The 20259-nt window shown below is 47.2% G+C and overlaps 4 protein-coding genes across 13 annotated transcripts; 2 read left to right on the top strand and 2 right to left on the bottom strand.

Moving 5' to 3' along the window:
* Nucleotides 1–108: 108 nt before the first annotated feature.
* On the top strand, nt 109–3189 carry LOC101765724 (nicotinamide/nicotinic acid mononucleotide adenylyltransferase). 8 transcript variants are annotated; one of them, XM_022825568.1, is made up of 11 exons: nt 109–243; nt 663–848; nt 936–1018; nt 1132–1217; nt 1309–1392; nt 1512–1596; nt 1700–1779; nt 1915–2016; nt 2112–2170; nt 2271–2402; nt 2518–2812. In XM_022825568.1, exons 2-10 carry the CDS (start codon nt 787–789, stop codon nt 2383–2385), a joined length of 756 nt encoding a protein of 251 aa, XP_022681303.1. In that variant the 5' UTR covers nt 109–243; nt 663–786; the 3' UTR covers nt 2386–2402; nt 2518–2812. The 8 variants fall into 8 exon arrangements, with proteins under 8 accessions (XP_022681303.1, XP_004954349.1, XP_022681242.1 ...); XM_004954292.4 differs by having other exon boundaries at nt 115–243; nt 675–848; XM_022825507.1 differs by having other exon boundaries at nt 115–243; nt 601–848.
* On the bottom strand, nt 3047–4753 carry LOC101766143 (glutathionyl-hydroquinone reductase YqjG). Its single transcript, XM_004954293.3, has 2 exons — nt 3901–4753; nt 3047–3796 (listed from the first exon to the last, which is right to left on the bottom strand). Exons 1-2 carry the CDS (start codon nt 4641–4643, stop codon nt 3349–3351), a joined length of 1191 nt encoding a protein of 396 aa, XP_004954350.1. The 5' UTR covers nt 4644–4753; the 3' UTR covers nt 3047–3348.
* Nucleotides 4754–10166: 5413 nt separating this feature from the next.
* Nucleotides 10167–12670, bottom strand: LOC101764509 (60S ribosomal protein L23). Its single transcript, XM_004954289.3, has 4 exons — nt 12545–12670; nt 11404–11688; nt 10625–10666; nt 10167–10466 (listed from the first exon to the last, which is right to left on the bottom strand). The coding sequence occupies exons 1-4, from the start codon at nt 12555–12557 to the stop codon at nt 10384–10386; spliced, it is 423 nt and encodes a 140-aa protein (XP_004954346.1). The 5' UTR covers nt 12558–12670; the 3' UTR covers nt 10167–10383.
* Nucleotides 12671–12866: 196 nt separating this feature from the next.
* On the top strand, nt 12867–18928 carry LOC101763564. Of its 3 annotated transcripts, none has more exons than XM_004954288.3 (12): nt 12867–13361; nt 13629–13727; nt 13805–14241; nt 14354–14555; nt 14649–14816; nt 15706–15806; nt 15913–15965; nt 16054–16097; nt 16205–16606; nt 17867–17964; nt 18059–18166; nt 18355–18928. In XM_004954288.3, exons 1-7 carry the CDS (start codon nt 13194–13196, stop codon nt 15929–15931), a joined length of 1194 nt encoding a protein of 397 aa, XP_004954345.1. In that variant the 5' UTR covers nt 12867–13193; the 3' UTR covers nt 15932–15965; nt 16054–16097; nt 16205–16606; nt 17867–17964; nt 18059–18166; nt 18355–18928. The 3 variants fall into 3 exon arrangements, with proteins under 3 accessions (XP_004954345.1, XP_004954343.1, XP_022682901.1); XM_004954286.3 differs by having other exon boundaries at nt 15897–15965; XM_022827166.1 differs by having other exon boundaries at nt 15897–15965; nt 16054–16204; nt 16358–16606.
* The last annotated feature ends 1331 nt before the right edge of the window (nt 18929–20259 follow it).

The raw sequence follows: 20259 nt of genomic DNA, 5'->3' as shown, positions 1-20259 counted from the left end.
TTTTGCTTTCTCTATGGGCCTTCTATTCCGTGACTAACAGGCCGCGGCCCATGAAAGCCCACAATAACACAAGTAAGAGCCCCTTTCCACCGACACCTCCTGGCATCCACGCCCGCCGCCGCCTCCATCCACGCCCGCCGCCGCCTCCCTGCCCTCCGCTGGGCCGCCAAGATCTGCGCCCTGCTGTCTCCGGCCCCTGCAGGGCTGCTCCGGTCCGCCCTGCAATCGAGCTCCCTCTTCCCTGTAATTGCTGCTATCTGTAGCTTGGTCTGGACAGATGCAGTACTAGTTCAAACAAATAGGCACAGGCTCGCAACAAGTTTAATTGCTTCGATAGATGCATAGCAGTAGTTCTTGGTTAATTACTGCTCTTGGTAAAATCAAATGGATAGTACTAGTTTCCTGGGCAGTATACAAAATTGAAGATTTATGTTTAACGGTACAATAATCCATTATTCTACGCATCACTAATGTTTCCATAATAGATCGAGCTATCGTATGAATTTCATATTATTGTAATGCAATTTCTATTTAACAAATTCAAAATACATTAGAATTGTTATCTTTTCTCGTATTAAAAAAAGCTATTATCAATCTTAGAGGTATTCAGGTTATTCAAAATAATCAGCATTTGCGAGACACCCGGCTACATTGTATTCTAGCCTGCTACCCAGGTAAGCCAGAAAAAGAAAAGAAAGAGAATAGGGCCAGAGCCGACAAGATTCTCCTCCCACCGGAGCACCGCACGGGGCACGGCGAGCGCCGCCTACTACCCTCTCTCCGGCGATGGAGGAGGTGGGAGTGGACGTGCCTCTCCCGACGGAGAAGCTATCCATTGAACCAAGCAGGTAGCAAAAATCTGGCCTTTGTTTGTTTCGATCGCGTGGTGGATGGACTCATCTGTCATCTGATTCCCGGATTCTCTGATGCGGCAGGGACGGAGGAACCCGAGGTGGCGTCGTGCTCGTGGCCACCGGGAGCTTCAATCCTCCCACCTACATGCACCTGCGCATGTTTGGTAAGCTTCAAAGTTTGAATTTCTGCTGCCTATCCGGTGCTTTTGCCCCTTCAGTTTGTGATTGGGAATTGGGATCGAGCAGTGAAGCTTTTTGTCCTCCCTGTTTCCTGTAGAGCTGGCAAAGGATGAGCTTCAGCAGCGAGGGTATTGTGTGTTGGGTGGCTACATGTCTCCGGTGAATGATGCGTATAAGAAGAAGGTATATATTGTGGCTTTGCAAATAAATAAATAACATATGAAACTGTATCATTGCTGCTCTTTTCACTAAGTTCAGATTTGAAGTTGTTTAGGACCTCTTACCGGCTGCTCACCGGATTCGCTTTTGTGAACTTGCATGCAAAAGCTCATCTTTCGTGATGGTTGATCCATGGGAGGTAACTCGATCTTATATGCTCTCACTCATAAGTTCCTTTGGTTTTTGCCATTATAATACAGATATTTGTAATTTGGGTACAGCAACAACTCATACATGCCAATGCTTTGTCCTTAATAGGCAATGCAGAAAGGTTATCAGCGCACTTTGACTGTCCTTTCGAGAATTCGAAACTCTTTGTGCAAGGATGGCTTAGCTGATCAAGGTATATATATAGGGAGAATTCTTTTCTCCAACATAGCACCTCGTGACCTTGTTTTCCCCTTACTGTTACATTCAATATCTACTGACAAAGAATTTTCTTTCAGGCAGCCTGAAGGTAATGCTTTTATGTGGTTCTGACTTGCTTGAGTCATTCAGCACTCCAGGAGTTTGGATCCCAGATCAGGTAGAAATATTGAACTTTGCTAGCTATTAAAAAACATTTTGCACCTCTTTTGCAAACTTATGGTGTCATTTTTAGTTGCACTTTGGTTTTCCTTGTGGATCAACTTGCTTTGATGACACCTAGTTTTGTTTCCAGGTCAGAACCATATGCAAGAACTTCGGTGTAATATGTATACGCAGAGAAGGAAAAGATGTTGGCAAATTGATAGCCGGCAGTGATATACTGCAAGAGTGCAGGGTACAAACGTGTAGTCTGAGGATTTTAATATGGAGTCAGAGTAAATTTCTTTACTGATGTTGCTTGTGTATGATCATTTCTGAACTCCTTTTCAGGATAACATCATTTCGGTCGATGAGATTGTGCCAAATCAGATCAGTTCATCCAGAGTAAGGTATCGATCTTACAGATTTGTTTGTTGAAAATTTTATGCTCTTAATGTGCACAACAGTTTATGGAACATTGAGACGTGTCCATTTATGGCTAAATTTCAGGGACTGCATAAAAAGATGCCTATCGATAAAATATCTTACTTGTGATGAAGTGATTGAATACATTAGAGAACATAGTCTGTTTATGGAAGCTGAAGGAGGTGACACAAGATTGTGAAATATCAGTGTTTGGAGGTAATTTGATACGCAGTTATTTTTTAACATTGTAACATATATCATGCATTTAGGTTACTCGTGCAATGAATCAGCAATGGGACATGGGTTTGATGCAGCTTTTACTATTGTGCAGTTAAATGTCTTCTCCTTAACCAACATGTATGGGCTGTGGACGCTACCTCCAGATAACATCTGGATTGTTCACGCGGATCAGTCGTGGAAATTTCATGAAATAGAAAATAAAAGAGCTCCAATCAAATGTGACTTTGATCAAAGTGGTTGACCACTTACATCAAATGTGACTTTGTGGAATTTTCAGAGAGTTGGTATCTTTGTTAGTTTGGCTTGAGTAGAAATTATACAGAAGCAAAAGTGCTACATATACATGGCATTTTCATTCACAACAATATGATGCTCAATTTTACTTATACCCGGTGGCATCTGTGTTCTAAAACCAATCATTGTTGTGTATATGCTATCTTGTAGGCCTAGAAATCAAATATGTGTTATTTGCACACAATTATGATACATCCTTAGGGGAATAGTACAACCAACTCACCTTGTAAACGAGCATTTACTTATATTTGGCAGAACACGTGCCTTTAATCTACAAGAGTCAGCTTTTTACACACCTTACTCACGAATTGCTTTACAAAATTACATGTTCACAGAGGTGTGCCATTGACACCAGGGATTTGTAACTGTAAGAAGTATGGAAATTCACAGTTGGGGAACTGAGCAGGACCAATTCTATCTTGAGAAAACACGATGAGATCTTAAAAACATATTAGCCAGCAAACTCACATGGTCCAAGTAATTATCTACAAATTGCAGATATACTGATGCTATCTGATCCTGTGAAGCACCATTGTATGGTACAACAGGCAACTATGGCATGTCCGCATGTGTAAAACAGACTCTTTTCTGATGTTCTTCAGAAGCATTGTTCATAGCATAGCCTGAGTTAAGAAACAGCAGCTGCTTCAAGCGGCGTGCCAGCAGCAGAGGGCAAGGCCTCCCTGCCGTGCGGCCTCAAGAGCGACTCGCCGTCGCAGCTCGCCGGCCGGAGGGGCTGGATCCCGCCGGGGTTGAGGGGGAAGAGGGTCTTGAAGTATCCTGCCATGATAGCCTCCATGTCGCACGTGTCGGCGACCCTGGGCATCTGGTAGATGTCGCGCGTGTAGGCGTGGAGGCTGGGGTACTCGGCCAGCTTCCGCCTGGTGCACCGGAACAGCGTGTTGTAGACGAGGTCGAACCGGATCAGCGTCGTGAACAGGCACACGTCGGCGAGGGTGAGCCTGTCCCCGCACAGGTAGCGGGAGCTGGCGAGGTGGGCCTCCAGCCTGTCCAGCGCGCCGAACAGCTCGCTCGCCGCGGCGTCGTACGCCTCCTGGCTCTGCGCAAAGCCGCACCTGCGTCGTTGAAATCCATTGGCAGTTAGGATCAGAGAATTCAGTTGCTGAAATTGATAGCTTGATCAGGGCAATGCTGCAGAGAAATCCAGTTTTTGCTGTACCTGTAGACGCCGTTGTTGACGCTGGGGTAGATGACGCCGTACCAGCGGTCGATGTCCTGGCGCAGCTCCGACGGCCAAAGGTCGAGGCCGCCGCCGCCGCCGCCGCCGCCGTCGGCGTCCGCGAGGCCGCAGAGGTACTTGATGATCTCGATGCTCTCGTTGCAGACCACCTCACGGCGCTCGGCGTCCCAGAGCAGCGGCACCGACGCCCGGCCCTCGAACCCGCCGCTCCGCACGGCGTACACCTCCCGGAGCCTGCGCTTCCCGTAGAGCCCGTCGGGGCTGTCCGGCGTGAAGGACCACGCGCCGTCGTCGCCAGGGACGGCGACGGAGACCGGGAGGCGGGCCTCGAGGCCGAGGAGCGCGCGGACGACGAGGGTGCGGTGGGCCCAGGGGCAGGGGAGGCCCACGTAGAGGTGAAGCCGGGAGCTGGGCGTCCCCACCACGGCGGGGAAGCGGGACGGCGTGCGGGTGAAGGCGCCGGTCGCCGGGTCCGAGGGCGCGAGCTGCCGCATGAGGACCTGCCACGCGGCGGTCCAGCCGTGGCGGACCGCGAGGACGAGCTGCGCCGGGGGCAGCGCGCGCCCCCACAGCAGGCGGGAGAGGGTGCTGAGGGGGTCCTGTGAGGCCGAGATGCGGTTGAGCCGTCTGCGGTGGCGGGTGAGAAAGGGACCGGGACGAGGCGGCGGACCTGGTGGGCGCCGGAGTCGGAGGGGAAGCGGCGGAGATGGCGTGGCCCACATGGCTGATGGCTTCGCCACCGGAGAGATGGAAGAGGGCTGTGGGCTCTCCTCGTCCTCTCTCTCTCTCGCTCGCTCGCTCGCTCACACAGACACACTGTGACACAGAAGTCTGAGAGTTGTTCAGGCAATCAGGAGAAGCTTGGATGGGCCGGACCCGAATCTTTACAGTTCTATTTACAAATCCAGTCCAAACTGTACCCCCATGAAACTTATTGTTTTACCTGTTTTGGCCCAGGCTCACTCACGGCCCGACGTACGCCCACGGCCCATCTTCCACGCCCTTCCGCCGCCATCCCTCTCTTGCTTCTTTTCTTCGTGTCCGTCCTCCACTGTTTAGTGCTAAGCCAGTATCCTCCTCCTTAATCCTCCTTTTGCTCTCCTTCGTAATGAATCTTCCCTATTTTTTTTCCCGATGACTTTGAAGTTCAGGGACGGTCGAATCAAATCGTCGATGGTCCTCCCGCGGCGGTATCTCAGTCTGATAGTAGACAGCCGCATCGCTGGCGTCAGGACGCTGCACCGCATCGACCTAACGCGCCATCAGTTCTTCAACCAAGGACCGCCGCCGCCGCCACCACCAAACGGGCTTGGATCGGCCGGCGGCGAGGTGCCAAAGATGGAGAGGATTCGGCTTCCCCGCCCGGCCATCACGTTCCGAGCCTCAGCTGAGGACGACCAATGGAGGCTCCACTGCTTCCCGCTCGCGGACCGCAAGGTGCTCTGCGCGGACCAGTCCGGGCGCACCTTCCTCTTCGACGCCGACACACGCCACCTTCCTCTTCCAGCATGGAGCTGAGCTACACCGACGACGGCGACACGCCGAGCGACCAGTTCGAGGCGTACGTCTACGGCCAACGCAAGCCGACGTCCTTCAAGTCCTGGGCTTGCCAGCCGCTGCCGCCGCCGCCTTTCGTCCGCGACCCCGCGTGCAGGAAGCTCCACCCCCAGATCACCTCCTACGCGGTGGCCGGCGGCGGCGCCCAGATCCTGGTATCGGCGGAGGGCGCTGGCACCTACTGCATGGACACGGGGACCCGCAAGTTGAGCGCCGTCGGCAGGTGGATGCTGCCGTTGTACGGCAGGGTCGAGTACGTGCCGGAGCTCGGTCTCTGGTTTGGCCTCTCCGCCAAGCACCAGCTCTCCGACGCCGACCTCTCCGACCTGGACTCCCGGCCACGGCGAGTAGGCACCTGGAAGGAGGAGTTCGACCCGCCAGAGGACTGGAAGCTGCTGCAGGAGCCTCAGCTTGTCAACCTCGGGTCCGGCAGGTTCTGCGTCGCGAGGTTCTTCCATACCACAACCACCGCTGGATACTATGGCGATGAGTTCATTGACCGGGCTTTTGGTGTCTTGACCGGCGTGGAGGTGGTGCCGCGTGTCTATGAGCGCAACAGGACTGGCAGTGGCGATGCAAGCAACAATTGCGACGGCTGTAATGGCAATGGCAACGGCGGCAGAGCGAAACTCCGAATGGTCAAGCATAGGTCGAGATGCCACGTGTCTGCCAACGGCACTGTCATCGAGTCGGTGTTCTGAACTATTTTGGGACTTGCTTTGCTTCCAAGAAGTTTCCCAGAATAGGCTTTTCACTAGGATCGACAAAGAGGCATGCTTGTATTATTAACGTCATAAATTTGGACTCTGGTGTAGTGTTCTGTTTCGTCGAACAAGAACGCGGCGGCGGAACTGCCGGCGTCGCCGAGCAGCGTGGCTGCCGTCGAGATCCGCCGATCGCCGTCCTCGCGCGACGCACCCGACCCCCACCCAGCTCCCGAGATCTAACGATCAAGTCAGACAGCGAACGTGTCCGATCGGGCCGTACATGTGTGATCGAACGGCTTCCAGGGCCCAAGGGGGTGGACCTCCACGAGCGCGGCGCCACGGCCTCGGATTCGTGCCTCGGCGCCGCCGCGTTCCCGCCGCAACTATTCGGCTCCGTATCCTTGCTCCCGGCGGCCGGAATGGATGGTGCTGCACCGCCTTCGGCCACAGCGAGGCTCTCTGCTTCCAGGACAGCAATCGTCCCAGCTAAAAGGCCAAACGCATTCGATCAGTTGGAGCGGTGACTGCGAGGACCGCGCCCTGCTGTGCTGGCCATGCGACGTCGCCGTTCACACCGCCGGCGCTTCCTCATCACCGGCGTCCGCGTAGGGGGCGGTGTTGAGCGCCACCACGTCCCCGGCAGTGACGGCGCGAACGGCGGCGTTAGCCCAAGCACCAGCAGCGGCAAGTCGGCAACGACCCGATGATCATGCCCGACAAAGTGTGGCCGTCGTCGTCGGTCCGCGCAGCGGCGGCGAGAGAGGGCCTTGGCGGTCAGCAGTGGCCGTGGAGTGAGTTCCTGGCCTATGACGATGGCCCTGCTGGCCTCTCCGAACCTGGCTCCTCCAGCCTGACTGATGACGACATGTTCAGAGATCATTTAGCTGATTCCTGGCAATGGCATCAGATGATCCAAAAAATGTAGTATCGGATGATTTGATAGCTTTAGCCTCCTGAACCATCAAGTGCAGAAGTGCTAGATTCTTCATGAGTACAAAATAAAATGGTAATTGCAACAGGAAGTTGACATTCACTGAAGGAAGCATGAAGCATATAGCAGGTAAGACAGAACCAAAGTGCACCACAGGGGCATTAGAACAGCAGAACAAACAAGTTGTAATATTGATGTGTTGCACTCAGGAGATGTTCTTCGTCCCATGTTGTATTCGAAAGCAAAAGACGAAAAAAGCTTACAATCTGGATGGTAATACAACTCAAATCTGAATGGTAATACAACTCAGCTGAAGAGGAAAAAATAGTTAAATTTGTCCAACATGAGTTGGTACACCGACATCAGTCCGCCTGGTGCATGAAGATTGATGATCAGTTAGCAGATTCGTGTTCTCCGCTATTCTTTTTTTGTTAAGACAATTTGTCTCACCAAAAGTTGAGGCATTATGGGGACTATTTGATATTTTGATCTTGGTTTGCCCAGTTTCTGGCTCTAGTCCTGAACTCTGAACATGTACTCACTAACCACGATGCTAAAAGCGAGCCAAACATATTTTCTTCAGTTTGTTCAGAGTTCACGACTCACGACCACCGCTGATGAACTGCGAGGTGCGACGAAGGGATGACTCTCTTGTTGGCGCGCTGCATCCCCATCTCCTGGTTCAGTTCAGATTGAATCAACGGCCGCCGTGTTCTCCCAAAGACCCAGCCTGCACAAAATGTTCAGGTTCAGGCTCCGTTCTGCAGCTAGAAGAGACGAAAGGCGCTCCTGCAGAAGGTTCAGAAGCGAAGTCGACGGACCATTCATGGCAGGTGAAGTCAATTTGCTGAGAAATCTGACGCGGTGCTGTTGCTCACCGTTGCCAATGCAACTTGGAGATACTTGCAGCAGGAGCGGGGCTAGCCGCTGAAGCCGCATGGCCACCGGCCGGTCAATGAAAGCCGCGACGCCGCCGTGAAGAAGTAAAAAAGGACGCGGGATCAACCGGTGTGTGCGTGGCGGCGCTCGGGGCGAGCGAGACGCCGCCGTGCCGCATGAAGCAGAGGTGGGGTTTCCCTGACGCCGGAGCAACAGCAACTTCGGGGTGGTAGCTATGGCCGTGAGCGGGTCACGGCCGGCGGCCCCGGACGCGGCGGACCTTGCAGGTTGCGTCTACAGTCGACGGGTGTCGCTGACGCTCGACGCCGTCCCTTCTCCCCGCGGCTGTTGAAGAAAGCAGCACTGCCGGCGTCCTCCAGCAGCGCGGTCGCCGCCGAGCTCCGCCATCCGACTCCGGAGACCCACAACGACCAAGTCAGACTTCGACTCTGCCGAATCTGGACCGCACGTATCCGATCGAACGGCATGTAGGTACCCAAGGGGTGGACGGTAAATGAAATACCGTCCACCCCCGACCTGGGTTCGCGCCTCGGCTCGCCAGAGCGCCGCCGCGTTCCCACCGCATACTTGCTCCCGGTGGCCGCCGACGTCCATGGGTGGCCTCCCCGTGCCTCCAACACGAGCAACGATGATCGCGCCATGCATGGCGCCGATGCGGCCTCGCCGACGCCATCCTGTACCACGTGTTCGTGCACAACTTCGATCCCGACGATGCGATGGCGCCGCCGCGTTCCCGCCGCTGCTGCTCGGCTACGTATCCTTGCTCTCGGTCGCGGCGGCCGACATCAATCGTCGCATGCATGAAGCCCTACTTGGCGTGCTACAACCCCAGCATTTCCCAGAATTGCAAAATCCAGAGCCAAATGTTTAGCTCTTGACCAGACCTCCGACGCACGCGTGCTGTTTCGGCGGCTCGAGCTCTGCTGGTCACGCTCCATGGCTCAAGAACAGAGAAGACGACGACGGCACCACCATGATCATCATCAGAAGCATGCCGCTGCTCAGCAGTATGCTACGATGTACAACAATTGGTTGCAATTGAAAATTCAGTACCAAAGCACCAGCAGCCCTGGCTTCCTCATCACCGGCGTCCGCGTCCGCCGCGGTGTGGAGCGGGTTCCTGGCCGATGACGCTGGCGTGGGGATGGAGCTGTGCTGCCCTGCTGGCCTTTCTGAACCTGTCTCGTCTAACTCTAACTTAACTGGATGACATGTTCCGACTTCCGAGATCATTAAGCTGATTCCCGGCATCAGCTGATCCAAGAATTTGTTAGTTTTAGCCTCTTGGGCCATCAACTGTTAGATTGCAAGTTACAAAGCTGAATCGAGCACAGGCAGCACAGGCGCAATCATCAGAGATTCAACGGGAAATTTTACGGGAGCCAGGGTCTGTTACTTTGAAAATATTGTAGATGCTGCTATGGCAGAGGTGACAGCTCTTAAGGAAGGCCTGGTGTTGGCGCAATTGTTGGGATGCAATCGAATTATGATTCAGTCAGACTGTGTGGAGGTAGTTGAGACGATGAAACAAGACGGCATCTCAGCGACAGCTAGTGCTCCGATTTATGATGAATGTTTCATACTATGGCAAGATTTTGTTTCTATTTGCATCGATCATTGTAACCGGGAGGCGAATTGTGCAGCACATGAGTTAGCTAGAGAAGCAATGAAAAGCAAATTATCTTGTAATTGGGTCGATGAACCCCCTAGTTTCATTCTAGGAGTTTTGGCGAACGATGTAACTATTATTCAATATCAATAAAGGGCGCCAAATGGCTTTATCAAAAAAAACACGTACTTATCGTTTTGGATTTTTAAGATTTAGCACGCCGAGGCGAGAACGCACTTAGTAACGCTTTTTGAAAGCTCTCCCTGAGTGTACTGGTAAAGAAGACTGCTAAGACCGTCATTCATCTCCATCACCGCTAACTTAAGTTTACTGTTATTCGGTAGAAGCACTTCTACTTTAGGCACCTACGTACTCCGGTTACGACATGTATCCGCCATTAGCTGCCACGTGCATGTGCGATCCATCTCTTAACGAGATTATCTGCACGTGACATGTTGACGTGTCTATTATGTGCCATATCGCATCGTTGCAAAATTGTGCGACCATGCGCGCAAGCCACTTGTAACGAGGACGCACGCCATATCAGAACTTGCAAACGATTAAACTCTGCCAGATGTCAGGCTAAGCAACAGGTTCTTATCGATACCGAGAGAATTGCCTTCAAAGTTAACAGAGAAAACGATCCGGCAACACAAACACAATCCACGAAACATCCTTGGGGCCATCAAAAGCTCATCTAGCTAGGAACTCTCTTAAATGAGGAAATGCTACTGATAAACTTCAACTAGCTGCTTCCATTAGACGATCGCATTTGCCGCACTAGCAATCCTGGGCCACAGATCAGCGCACTCCTTTCCGATAGGTCCAGTGATGGCAGAACCTGCACGATGCAAATACATATCATTCAAACTGTTCACGTAGCAAGCATGAATTAGCACAACGTTAATCGACAATAGCTTCCTAATATTCTGCCCTTTCAACTATTCCTACTCCAGGTTGGTCATGCATATAGAACCACCAGAACTTTCAAGGTTATACCTTTCATCTCTCCCTTTGGGTTCACGATCACTCCAGCATTGTCTGAAACATCACATAAACAGAACATTAGTGCATGAGCGCTACAAGTCAGTGTGATCTTTAAAAGTAAAGACAAACAGCAGCATGTAATAAAATATAAAAAGTTGCTGAACCACAGAGGTCCATAACACAAAAGAAAGCAAAAACATATCATCTCAGAACATAACTCATAGCGACAGTACATTACACCAAATCGAGTTATCAAGGCATAGCTGGTACCTATCAATCCAAACCTGATCTCAAATCTACAATGGACTATCTCCCAGCAGAAAGGTATAATTACTGGAAATATACTATCTGAACAAATGCATAGTGCTGGATATTGTGCTGCTAATACTTCAGCATGTGCCAGGAGACAAGTAACACTGCACACCAGAAGAATGCACAATGCTGTTTAGGCCAGTGCACATCTATGCTTCCTCCTGACAAATGACCAGATTGGAAGGTCACTCTTTATGTCACGAAGCAACACTACCAGTTATCAATATAGTGCACTGAGATTGTTTCCGGAGAATTTCAATCTTCATATAATAACTTCTCAGAATTATGTATTGCAGACAACAAAGATAGTGTGTTGATCAATATGAAATGATTGCAAAGTAGAACACTAGCTCAGTATACAAGACAGCACATTCTAAAGAACCAAAATCAAATGAAGTCACAAATTTTACAAGCATGCAGTAGCTCAAACGATTAAATCATTGCAAAGTCAATCTATCCTGACATGATAAGAGATGTACCTTCAAAGTACATGTAGACACCATCCTTTCGGCGCCATGGCTTGCGCTGCCTCACAATGACAGCTGGCATCACCTTCTTCCTGAGGTCAGGCTTTCCCTTCTTCACAGTTGCCATAACCATGTCACCAACACAGGCAGAGGGAAGCCTGTTAAGGCGCCCTTTGATTCCCTTCACCGAAATGATGTACAGGTTCTTGGCTCCAGTGTTATCGGCACAGTTCACAGTGGCTGCCACTGGTAGACCCAGTGACATCCGGAACTTGTTACCGGCAGTACCTCCACGTCCTGCCGTTCAAAAGAGCACCAACATGCACACATTTAGACAACAGCACTCCAATACATCTGGTGTAAACTAAGTTTCTAAGATTTATATTAAACGAAGTGACATATAAAGCACAGTTCATGGGTACCACTGTGCTCATAGTTTGTTGAGATCAAGCTTTCATCTGATTAGCAAGTCATAAGAGCAACCTGAGGAATTGATGAAATGTACACACACTAGACTAAGAAATGTGACACATAACAACTCATCACATGGTAAGATCAAGAAGAGAATAACTCTTTGGACAGGAAACGGGAAAACACTATGTGAAATCTCTTATATACTTATAGCTATGGCAGAGTAAACATTAAAACTAAAACACATCTACCGATACAGTTCGGTGCTCTTAAATTTCTCAATTCTCATAGAAGGATTAATATCAGCTAAACATTCAACAACTATACAGGTTTAAGCTAAACAATGCTTCCACCAGTCCTCTAAACAGCATCATCAAAACATAGAAACAAACACTCCCATTTTCCAATCTCGGAGTGGATCTAACAATAAGAAAGGAAGTGATATAAAGCACCGATTTAATAACCCTAAATCAATCTCGGAGTGCATCTATGATATAAAGCACAACGTCCAACATAAGAATATCAGATCCAAGCATCTGACACATGATCATCGCATGAACATCAAGAATTTGTAAGAGAAAACTAATCCACAACCAATCTGCTGCCACCAGACGATCTACTCCTCACGCATAAGAATTGCAAACCATCGAATCGAAACATCTAACCAGCATACGAAACTACACCAGCACAAACAGCGGAGAATATAGCACAAGATCGAAACGGAAATCAGCAGGAAATTTACCTCGCTTCGACATCTTGGAAGCAGAGAGGAGCAAACGCGAGCGGCGCTGAGTGGCGGCGGCGAAGGGGTGGGGCTCGTTTATACGGTGCCGAGTCTTAGGGTTTTGCTACTTTTATTCGTTTACCCCCTTATTACTTCCAATCGCATTTTTAGGTCCCCAAGCTTGACAAGCTAGTATATTGTGCTAACCGAAAGGTCCAAAACATGCGCGTTCGTGTACAAAAAGGAAAATGCATAAGTATTGGGTCCTGAACGCAAAGTGAAAGGTGAAGGATTCGTTGCTCATTGGTCCCTGCGGAAGTGAGGATTGTGAGGAAGGGGCTATTTTTTCTCGCACCCGCGCCTCCCTCCCCACCCGTGCTTCTCTCCTCGACTCCTCCCATGCTCGCGCCTCCCTTTCCTGCCCGCCGGCCGCACCTCCATTGCTCCCGACGCCGATCTCGCCTCCCTCCCCGACCACGCCTCCTTGCCCCAACGCCGGCCACACATCCCTCCGCAGCCCACCAGCCCCGCTCGTAGCTCCCTCCGTCGGCGCTCAAGCTCCGGCCGGCCCCTCTGCGCTGCCTCCGAGGTCCCCCCGCTCTCGAGCTCTAGCGGCCCAGGGCTGCGGAAGTGAGGATTGTGAGGAAGGGGCTAGGCCGCTAGAAAAATGGGGTGGGCGCACGCGGCGGTGGCCATGGAGGAGGTGCTCGGCCTGGTGCGGGGTTTCGTGGACGTCCTCGTCCTCGCCGGCGGTCGCACCTCATCCGGCGCCGCCGCCACTTGGAGCTCCGATGAGGTTAAGAAGGCCTTCCGGTGGGCGTTCTTCTTCGAGGAGGTAAGTGGACAGAGGCGATCCCTCTCTTAAGTCGTAACTTCTCTGTGCGCTAGTTTCGGCTCGTGCCCTTCGACGCCATAAGGTCTTCCCGTCCAGAGGTGGCTCGCGTACTTTGGAGTTCAGATTCCTGCATTTCGCTGTGCCGCTTACCTATGCTGTGCTATGCATTTCCAGTATTTGTGCGATGAATGTAATTTGAAGTAGGCACAATCAGTGCGTCCGAGATATTTCTCCCGAGTTGCTCAATTGGGCATACACTGTGTTCAGGTTTTCAAGGACCTGCGTGAATCGGGACATTACGAGGATTCTGCAGGAGAACTCGATGCAGCACTCGTTCAGCTCACTTCAAGCCCAGAGTTCCCGAAGGTGCTTCTCCAAAACTGTATGGTATATGTGTTGATTCAGGGGGTTTTGCTTGTAGTGATGCTCTTTTCTATGTGCAGGGTCTTGCTGGTATGCGGTCGGAAACCCTTTCCAAGGCAAGGGTATTGGTTATACGACATTTTCTGAAAGCAAAAGCAATGAGTGTGCAAAATTTTGGTGCTCTTCTTGAAGCAGTTGTTGAGATGGATATTGACGGCATTTGTGCTAGTGGTGTGCCCAATGCATGCCAAGAATATGCTGAGTCAATATTGGTTATGAATTCTTCATTTACGCAGACTAGGAATGCTTGTGACATCAGACTTCCCGCTAGTTCTGACGAATGGTATGCAGAATTCATGGGCCATTCACGGATTCTAGTTAGAGAATTTTTGGAAGGGCTGAATTCGGCATCATGTTCTTGTTTGGCTGAGAGAGGACTGGGAACACTTCTGAACAGTGTGCAAAAGAACGTCTTTGATGATGCTAGTAATAAGACATGCACCCCAGCAATTCTGAAGTAAACATTCACGTACTATATATTGCTTGTCTTGTTAATCTACAGTTCTGTGCCTTTATTTTACATCAGAGCATGCCACTGTTCGAACTCATTCAAAATTATCATTATGCAGAACGCCGCAAATGATTGACGAGTTTCTCATGTGGAAGCAATGGAGAGCAAAGTGCTTGTCATATCTGCTTGATGAGAGAACCATTCGGATTTTGTCTGGAGCTAGTTTGATTTTTAAAGCTCCCAAAGAGCAGTGGATGAAAGTGTTTGAGCCCTTAAAAAGTATTGAAGAATCTTGTCAAAATGGTCTTGCCGAAACCATGGTAACTATTTATGGTCTGTCCTTGGATTGTAGACACTTTTGGTACATAAGCGTTATACATTGTCACATCAACATGTATGCATTGCCTTTGTAGGAGCTATGCTTTCTGGGTTTGATTTCAAGGCAATGGAATCCATTGATAGAGGGCTTCATGTCACACACTTTCTGTTTCATTCCTATATCCAAGCAGTACACTGATCTGCATCAGTTGCTTCAGGGAGCTTCTCCGGACAAATGCCAAGACAGATTTCTTGACTTGGAGGTTCTTCCTATTTTGATTTTATGTCGTGTTGCTAGGTTGTGCCAAATATTCTTATATTTTGGAAATTGGAAACGTTAAGTTCACTGAGAGCCTTTTTGAAATGTAGGGATTGTACCCCTCTTAACCCAGTACATAGCTGCACAACTTAAGAAATAAGTTCAGAAAGGTTCACCTAAACAATGACCACTGTAATGTGTCTGTGCCAACTATCAAGGATGCTTGTGTGACTGAAATCTGGGGTGGGCCTTTGAACACACTCCTCTCCCAGAGCTTGTAATGAGTACGATGTACAAGTAGACTAAATCAGTTCAGTGCAGTTATTGGAACCGTGCTTTAACACGTGAGGGGAAACTGAAACAAAACCATTCTTTGATGAGAGCTGCTAATGTCAGTCCTTATTCTACATTCAACAATGGTAAATAAAATAGTGAAAAGTGAAAACTACTAACTCTTCATACTACCGTTGGTCTAGTTTGACTTACAAGTGTTTTTTGTATTAAAACAGTGCTGGAATCAGTTCCAAAGATTTATATGCTAATATTTACCTTTTGATACCGTATTATTTTTATCTTCATTTGACTACCATATGCCCTGGCTTTGCAACACTTAATGTCATAATCAGATGATAAAAAAATTGTCACACTATCTAGGGCCTTCTGATATGTTTAATGTAGAAAAAATTCTTTAGAATTGTCTGCATTATAGTTCTATTAGTTATAATTAATATGGCTTTTAGAGATCTCTCAGGAAATAAAAATGTGTAACAGGCCATATATTAGCAATAGGGCGTGAATTGTTAATTATTGATATCTAGATTTTTTGTTTTCTCAAAGCCATTAGTATCTTATTTCAAAAGAACATATCTTTATCCAAAGCTTTGAACTTACAGGAAAAGTATATTATTGAGTATGCAAGTAAGTCATTACAGAGTAAACCATCCACATTATGGCTTCTACCTCCAGTTCTTATCGCCGCAGCAATACCACCACGGTGAGCTTACTTCTTACCTTATGGGATGGCCTTTAAGTTTATTTTTGTGATCATTTTAACAGTAGTTCGATGTTGTAATGGATCTTATAGGTCAACCTTGTTCCAGATATACCTTGCTCAAATAGATAAACAATTTCATGGAGCTGCTCCTGCGGATCGGTATGCTATTAAGAACTGAGTTCGTGCAAGATGTCACATTTCCAATTCATGTGTTCGTTCTTATGTGCTAATGTTGACTGTTTTTCAGAAAGTGTTGCTGCAGAGGAAATGGAATAGATCAGCATCATAACTGTACGTAATTTCGCAGTTGCAGCTGCTCCTTGCTCGGATTTCAAGTGAAATAAGCGCTCAAGTGCTCCGAATTCATCTAAACCAAAGCTTATTTTCCTTCCTTCCAGGTGACATTACTGAGAGGATTCGATGTCTCTACACATTCCATATTCAACAACCTCATCTAACGGTTCCATAGTGACAGTAGTTATAATTCAAGACTACTGAAATACTAGCAATATGAACGGCAAGTCTGATAGAAATGAGTGACTGATTTCCAGGCTCACTGCAAATGGTATTTTACATGTGTGGCCGTGTTTGGCTGAACAGCAGAACATCAATTGTTTCCACCTTTCTGCTTGATGGAAACAGTTGATCTGAAAGAGATATTGATTATGACTATTGCATATATGTAATTCTGGGGATTGAAGGAGTTCTTGCTCCTCCTTTTCGTCTCCAAGATGACAAGTTATGAAAGATTGCTACTAGTTTCATTCCATGTTGACCCGGGTGATTGCTTACATATTCGGGTAATAAATTTTAAATATGCTTTTGATGCATATGAGTCTGTTCTATTTGACATGATTATTAGTTCATCAATGCCACAAAACATTATGTTACGTAATTGCATTCATTAAACATTGTTTTCTACCACCATTCTTATTCTTGATCTTTCGTAGTAAAATGAAATCCAGTTTGTGCAAAAACTAAATATTAAATACATAAATGAAAGGACCCTGAGCTGTATGTGTAGTTTTGGACATTTTGAGCGGCTATATTAGGAAAAGTATTCAAAATTAGAACCAATTCAGGAACTACCATTGCTTGCAATTAAAGAGCGAAAAGCAATAACATGTTAACCAATTTCATTGACTAATCATGCCTGAAGGAAGCTACTGAAATGCAGCCATGATGGAATGTTTCAAGAAACGAAAGCTTCTAATGGTTCATTTATGTATTTAATATTAATATTTTGTTTTTGCACAAACTGGATTTCATTTTACTACGAAAGATCAAGAATAAGAAAATATTTAACATTTACAAAATAAAACTTGCAGACCTGTCCTAGCAAAAGCTATCGTCCTGTATGGATAAATCCTTTGCAGATTTAGCACTAGTTGAGAACTTTCAGTACAAAATGCATCACTATAGGCTGCAGCCTTCAAGCAGTTCCTGACATTGCATCTACCTCTATGTTGTATTATTGTTCATTAAGATGTATGCCAAAATTACTATGAACTAGTATTTATTATTTTTCTGCCACTCTTGTTCAAAATATGTTATAACTTTGTACTACTCGGTCATCCTAACAAGGTCCAGTATTGAAAGAAACTGTAATCTCATTTTTTTTAAAAAAAACTACCAGTCCAGTCTTTTACAGACATATTATGAATAATTTATTATTCAGGAGCTTATGATTCAGTAATTTGTTGTTCCTTTCTTAGCCAAATGGAAGGTAGAATGCAATCATCTTTGCTTTTTCTCACTATGCTTAATGTTTTGAATGCCTTGCTTACTGCATCTACTTTTTCTGACGGAAAAAAAAGTGTGCAAATGAAAAACAATAAAAAGGAGAACTACTAAGGATCAATCTATTATAGTTAAGTGGGAAACCTAGTTTGACATTACAGGCTGAGACTTCGCTTGATAAAATACTAAAACCAAAGCACCAAAAAGACTGCAGCTAACAAAGTTTGAAATCTGACGATGCCTGGCTGTATGTAGATTTCTTATCTGATACTGCCATATTAGTGTACAGACTAGTTTAACAGAATAATTGATGACTGCAGGTGATTTGTGGCAAGCATAATGGCTTTCTCATCGGTTTTCAGGAGAGTGAATGTCAAAGAGCTGATCTCCAATGCTTCAGTGTATGCTTGCGCAGCAGGTGATAACATGTGTGCAGTTGGTGTAACTTGTACTTTTCTTCTATTCTGAATCTGAACAATTATTTTACCTGCCTGAGATATGCCTGATTCCAGAATCTTCTGGAGCAATGAGCTTGGTGTTTAGACGCTGGGCCACCAAGAAGACTGCTGGATCAACAAAAAATGGCCGTGATTCCAATCCCAAGTATTTGGGTGTCAAAGGTACACCCTTTTGTATACATATGACGTCTATTAATTTTTACTCCATAATTGCATCAAAGTTGCTACTATTTGGAGCCTTTAGATGCCATAATATTGATACTCATTTTCAGAATAACTTTGGTACATTGGAATTGATCTGAGGCTATTAGTCTGTTAACTGATGGCGTGCATTTGTGTTAATTTCCCAGAAAGTGGAACCAGGAAACATAATTGTTCGCCAAAGAGGAACGCGTTTCCACCCTGGGAACTATGTCAGCATGGGCAAAGATCACACTCTCTTCTGCCTGAAGGAAGGCCATGTGCGGTTCGAGCACAACAAGCTCACTGGCAGGAAATGGGTTCATGCTGACCTTATGGCTGGTCATCTGCTCCACCCTGTCTACGCCAGAGGCTCAACTACTGCAGCTGACCTTGATGCACAGTTGACCATGCAGTTGCTTATGCTCTTCCCACGGACTGTGCCGTCCTGTGCTTATCATCACCATCACCAAGTGCCTCTTATTACACAATGCAACTTGTTCCAGTAAAGATGCTTGCGAGTAAGAAATGCTGCTATGTGTAGTTTCAGTGAGGACTGAGGAGCAGAGAATTTCAGCTTGCTTAATGGTCCTTTTTTTTAAAAAATTAGGGCAATGTTCCTTTTCAATATCAATTACTTTGGGATTCAATGTTGGTTTTATAGTTTCATGTATGTTGAAATGTTGATTTATGGACTGGAACTTTATCATTTGGTGCATATTTGGAACCATGAGCGTTCGACTAGAGTTCAAACCACAAGGTGATATCAATTGACTAGAGTTCAAACCACAAGGTGATACCTATTTTCTTTAGGGTGCGTTGGTGGGAGTTAGCGGAGGTAATTCTCTTTGGAATATGATTTTTGGTCACATTCCCTTGTTTGTCTTTTGGAGAGAATTAAGAATGGGAATTTATGTGAGACTTCGTATCCTTTGTTTGGTGTGGGGGTTTAGAGGTGGGAAATTATATCTTAAGTTATGATTAACGATGCAGATGTATTCATCTTCACTTAAAACAAATTCTCACCTAATTTCCACCCTCCCATTCCTCATCCCACTAAATGACTATCTCTATTATGATTCAGCAAGTGTCATCATCTGTGCACTTGTGTCCAAATACTCAAGCTATTGTTCAAATGTTGCCCGGACATATCTGATAGATGCTATCCCTACGCAGAGTAAAGCATATTAGACCCTTCTGAAAGCTCATGAAGCTGCTATAGAAGCATCGAAACCAGGCAATCAGATGAGTGCGGTTTATCAAGCTGCAGTGAAGGTGATTGAGAGAGATGCTCCTGAACTACTTCCCAATTTAACAAAGTCAGCTGGAACTGGAATAGGCCTTGAATTCCGAGAATCTGGCTTAAATCTGAATGCCAAGAATTATCGTCGGATAAAACAGGGAATGGTTTTTAATATTTCTCTTGGTTTGCATAATGTCCAGGCAGAAACGACCAGTGAGAAGACAAAGCAGTTTTCACTGTTGTTAGCTGATACAGTTGTAGTAACTGAAAAAGGAAATCGCTTCAAAAAAAAACTGAAAAAGGAAATGAGATCTTGACAGCACCTTGCTCCAAGGCTGTTAAGGATGTTGCCTATTCATTCAATGAAGACGAGGAGGATGTTCCTGTGGCAAAGGTGGAGTCGAAGCCCGTGGACGTCGTGCCAACCAAGGCAACTCTCAGGTCGGACAACCAGGAGATGTCCAAGGAAGAACAAAGGAGACAGCACCAGGCTGAGATTGCAAGCTGAATTCTCAAGGTGCCATCCATCTACTTGAAAGAAATTACATTCCGCTCAAAAGACCCACGGCATAGCAGTGAAGTTGTTCAGCAGATCAAAACGTTGAGGAGGCAAGTTGCATCAAGGGAGTCAGAGAGAGCTGAAAGGGCTACCCTTGTTACTCAGGAGAAGCTTCAGCTGGGAACAACAGGATGAAGATGAGACTTTCTGATGTGTGGATACGACCTGCATTTGGTGGCCGTGGGAGGAAGCTCACAGGAAATCTTGAGGCACATTTTTCAATGAGAATTACAGGAATCTATTGGCTTCTTGCTGGAGTATGAGTTGCCTTCC

The sequence above is a fragment of the Setaria italica genome, chromosome I, assembly GCF_000263155.2.
Source record: "Setaria italica strain Yugu1 chromosome I, Setaria_italica_v2.0, whole genome shotgun sequence".
In the NCBI taxonomy this organism is placed as follows: Eukaryota; Viridiplantae; Streptophyta; class Magnoliopsida; order Poales; family Poaceae; genus Setaria; species Setaria italica.
The sequence above is the reverse complement of the archived record's forward strand: the minus strand, read 5'-3'. Positions and strand labels throughout refer to the sequence as shown.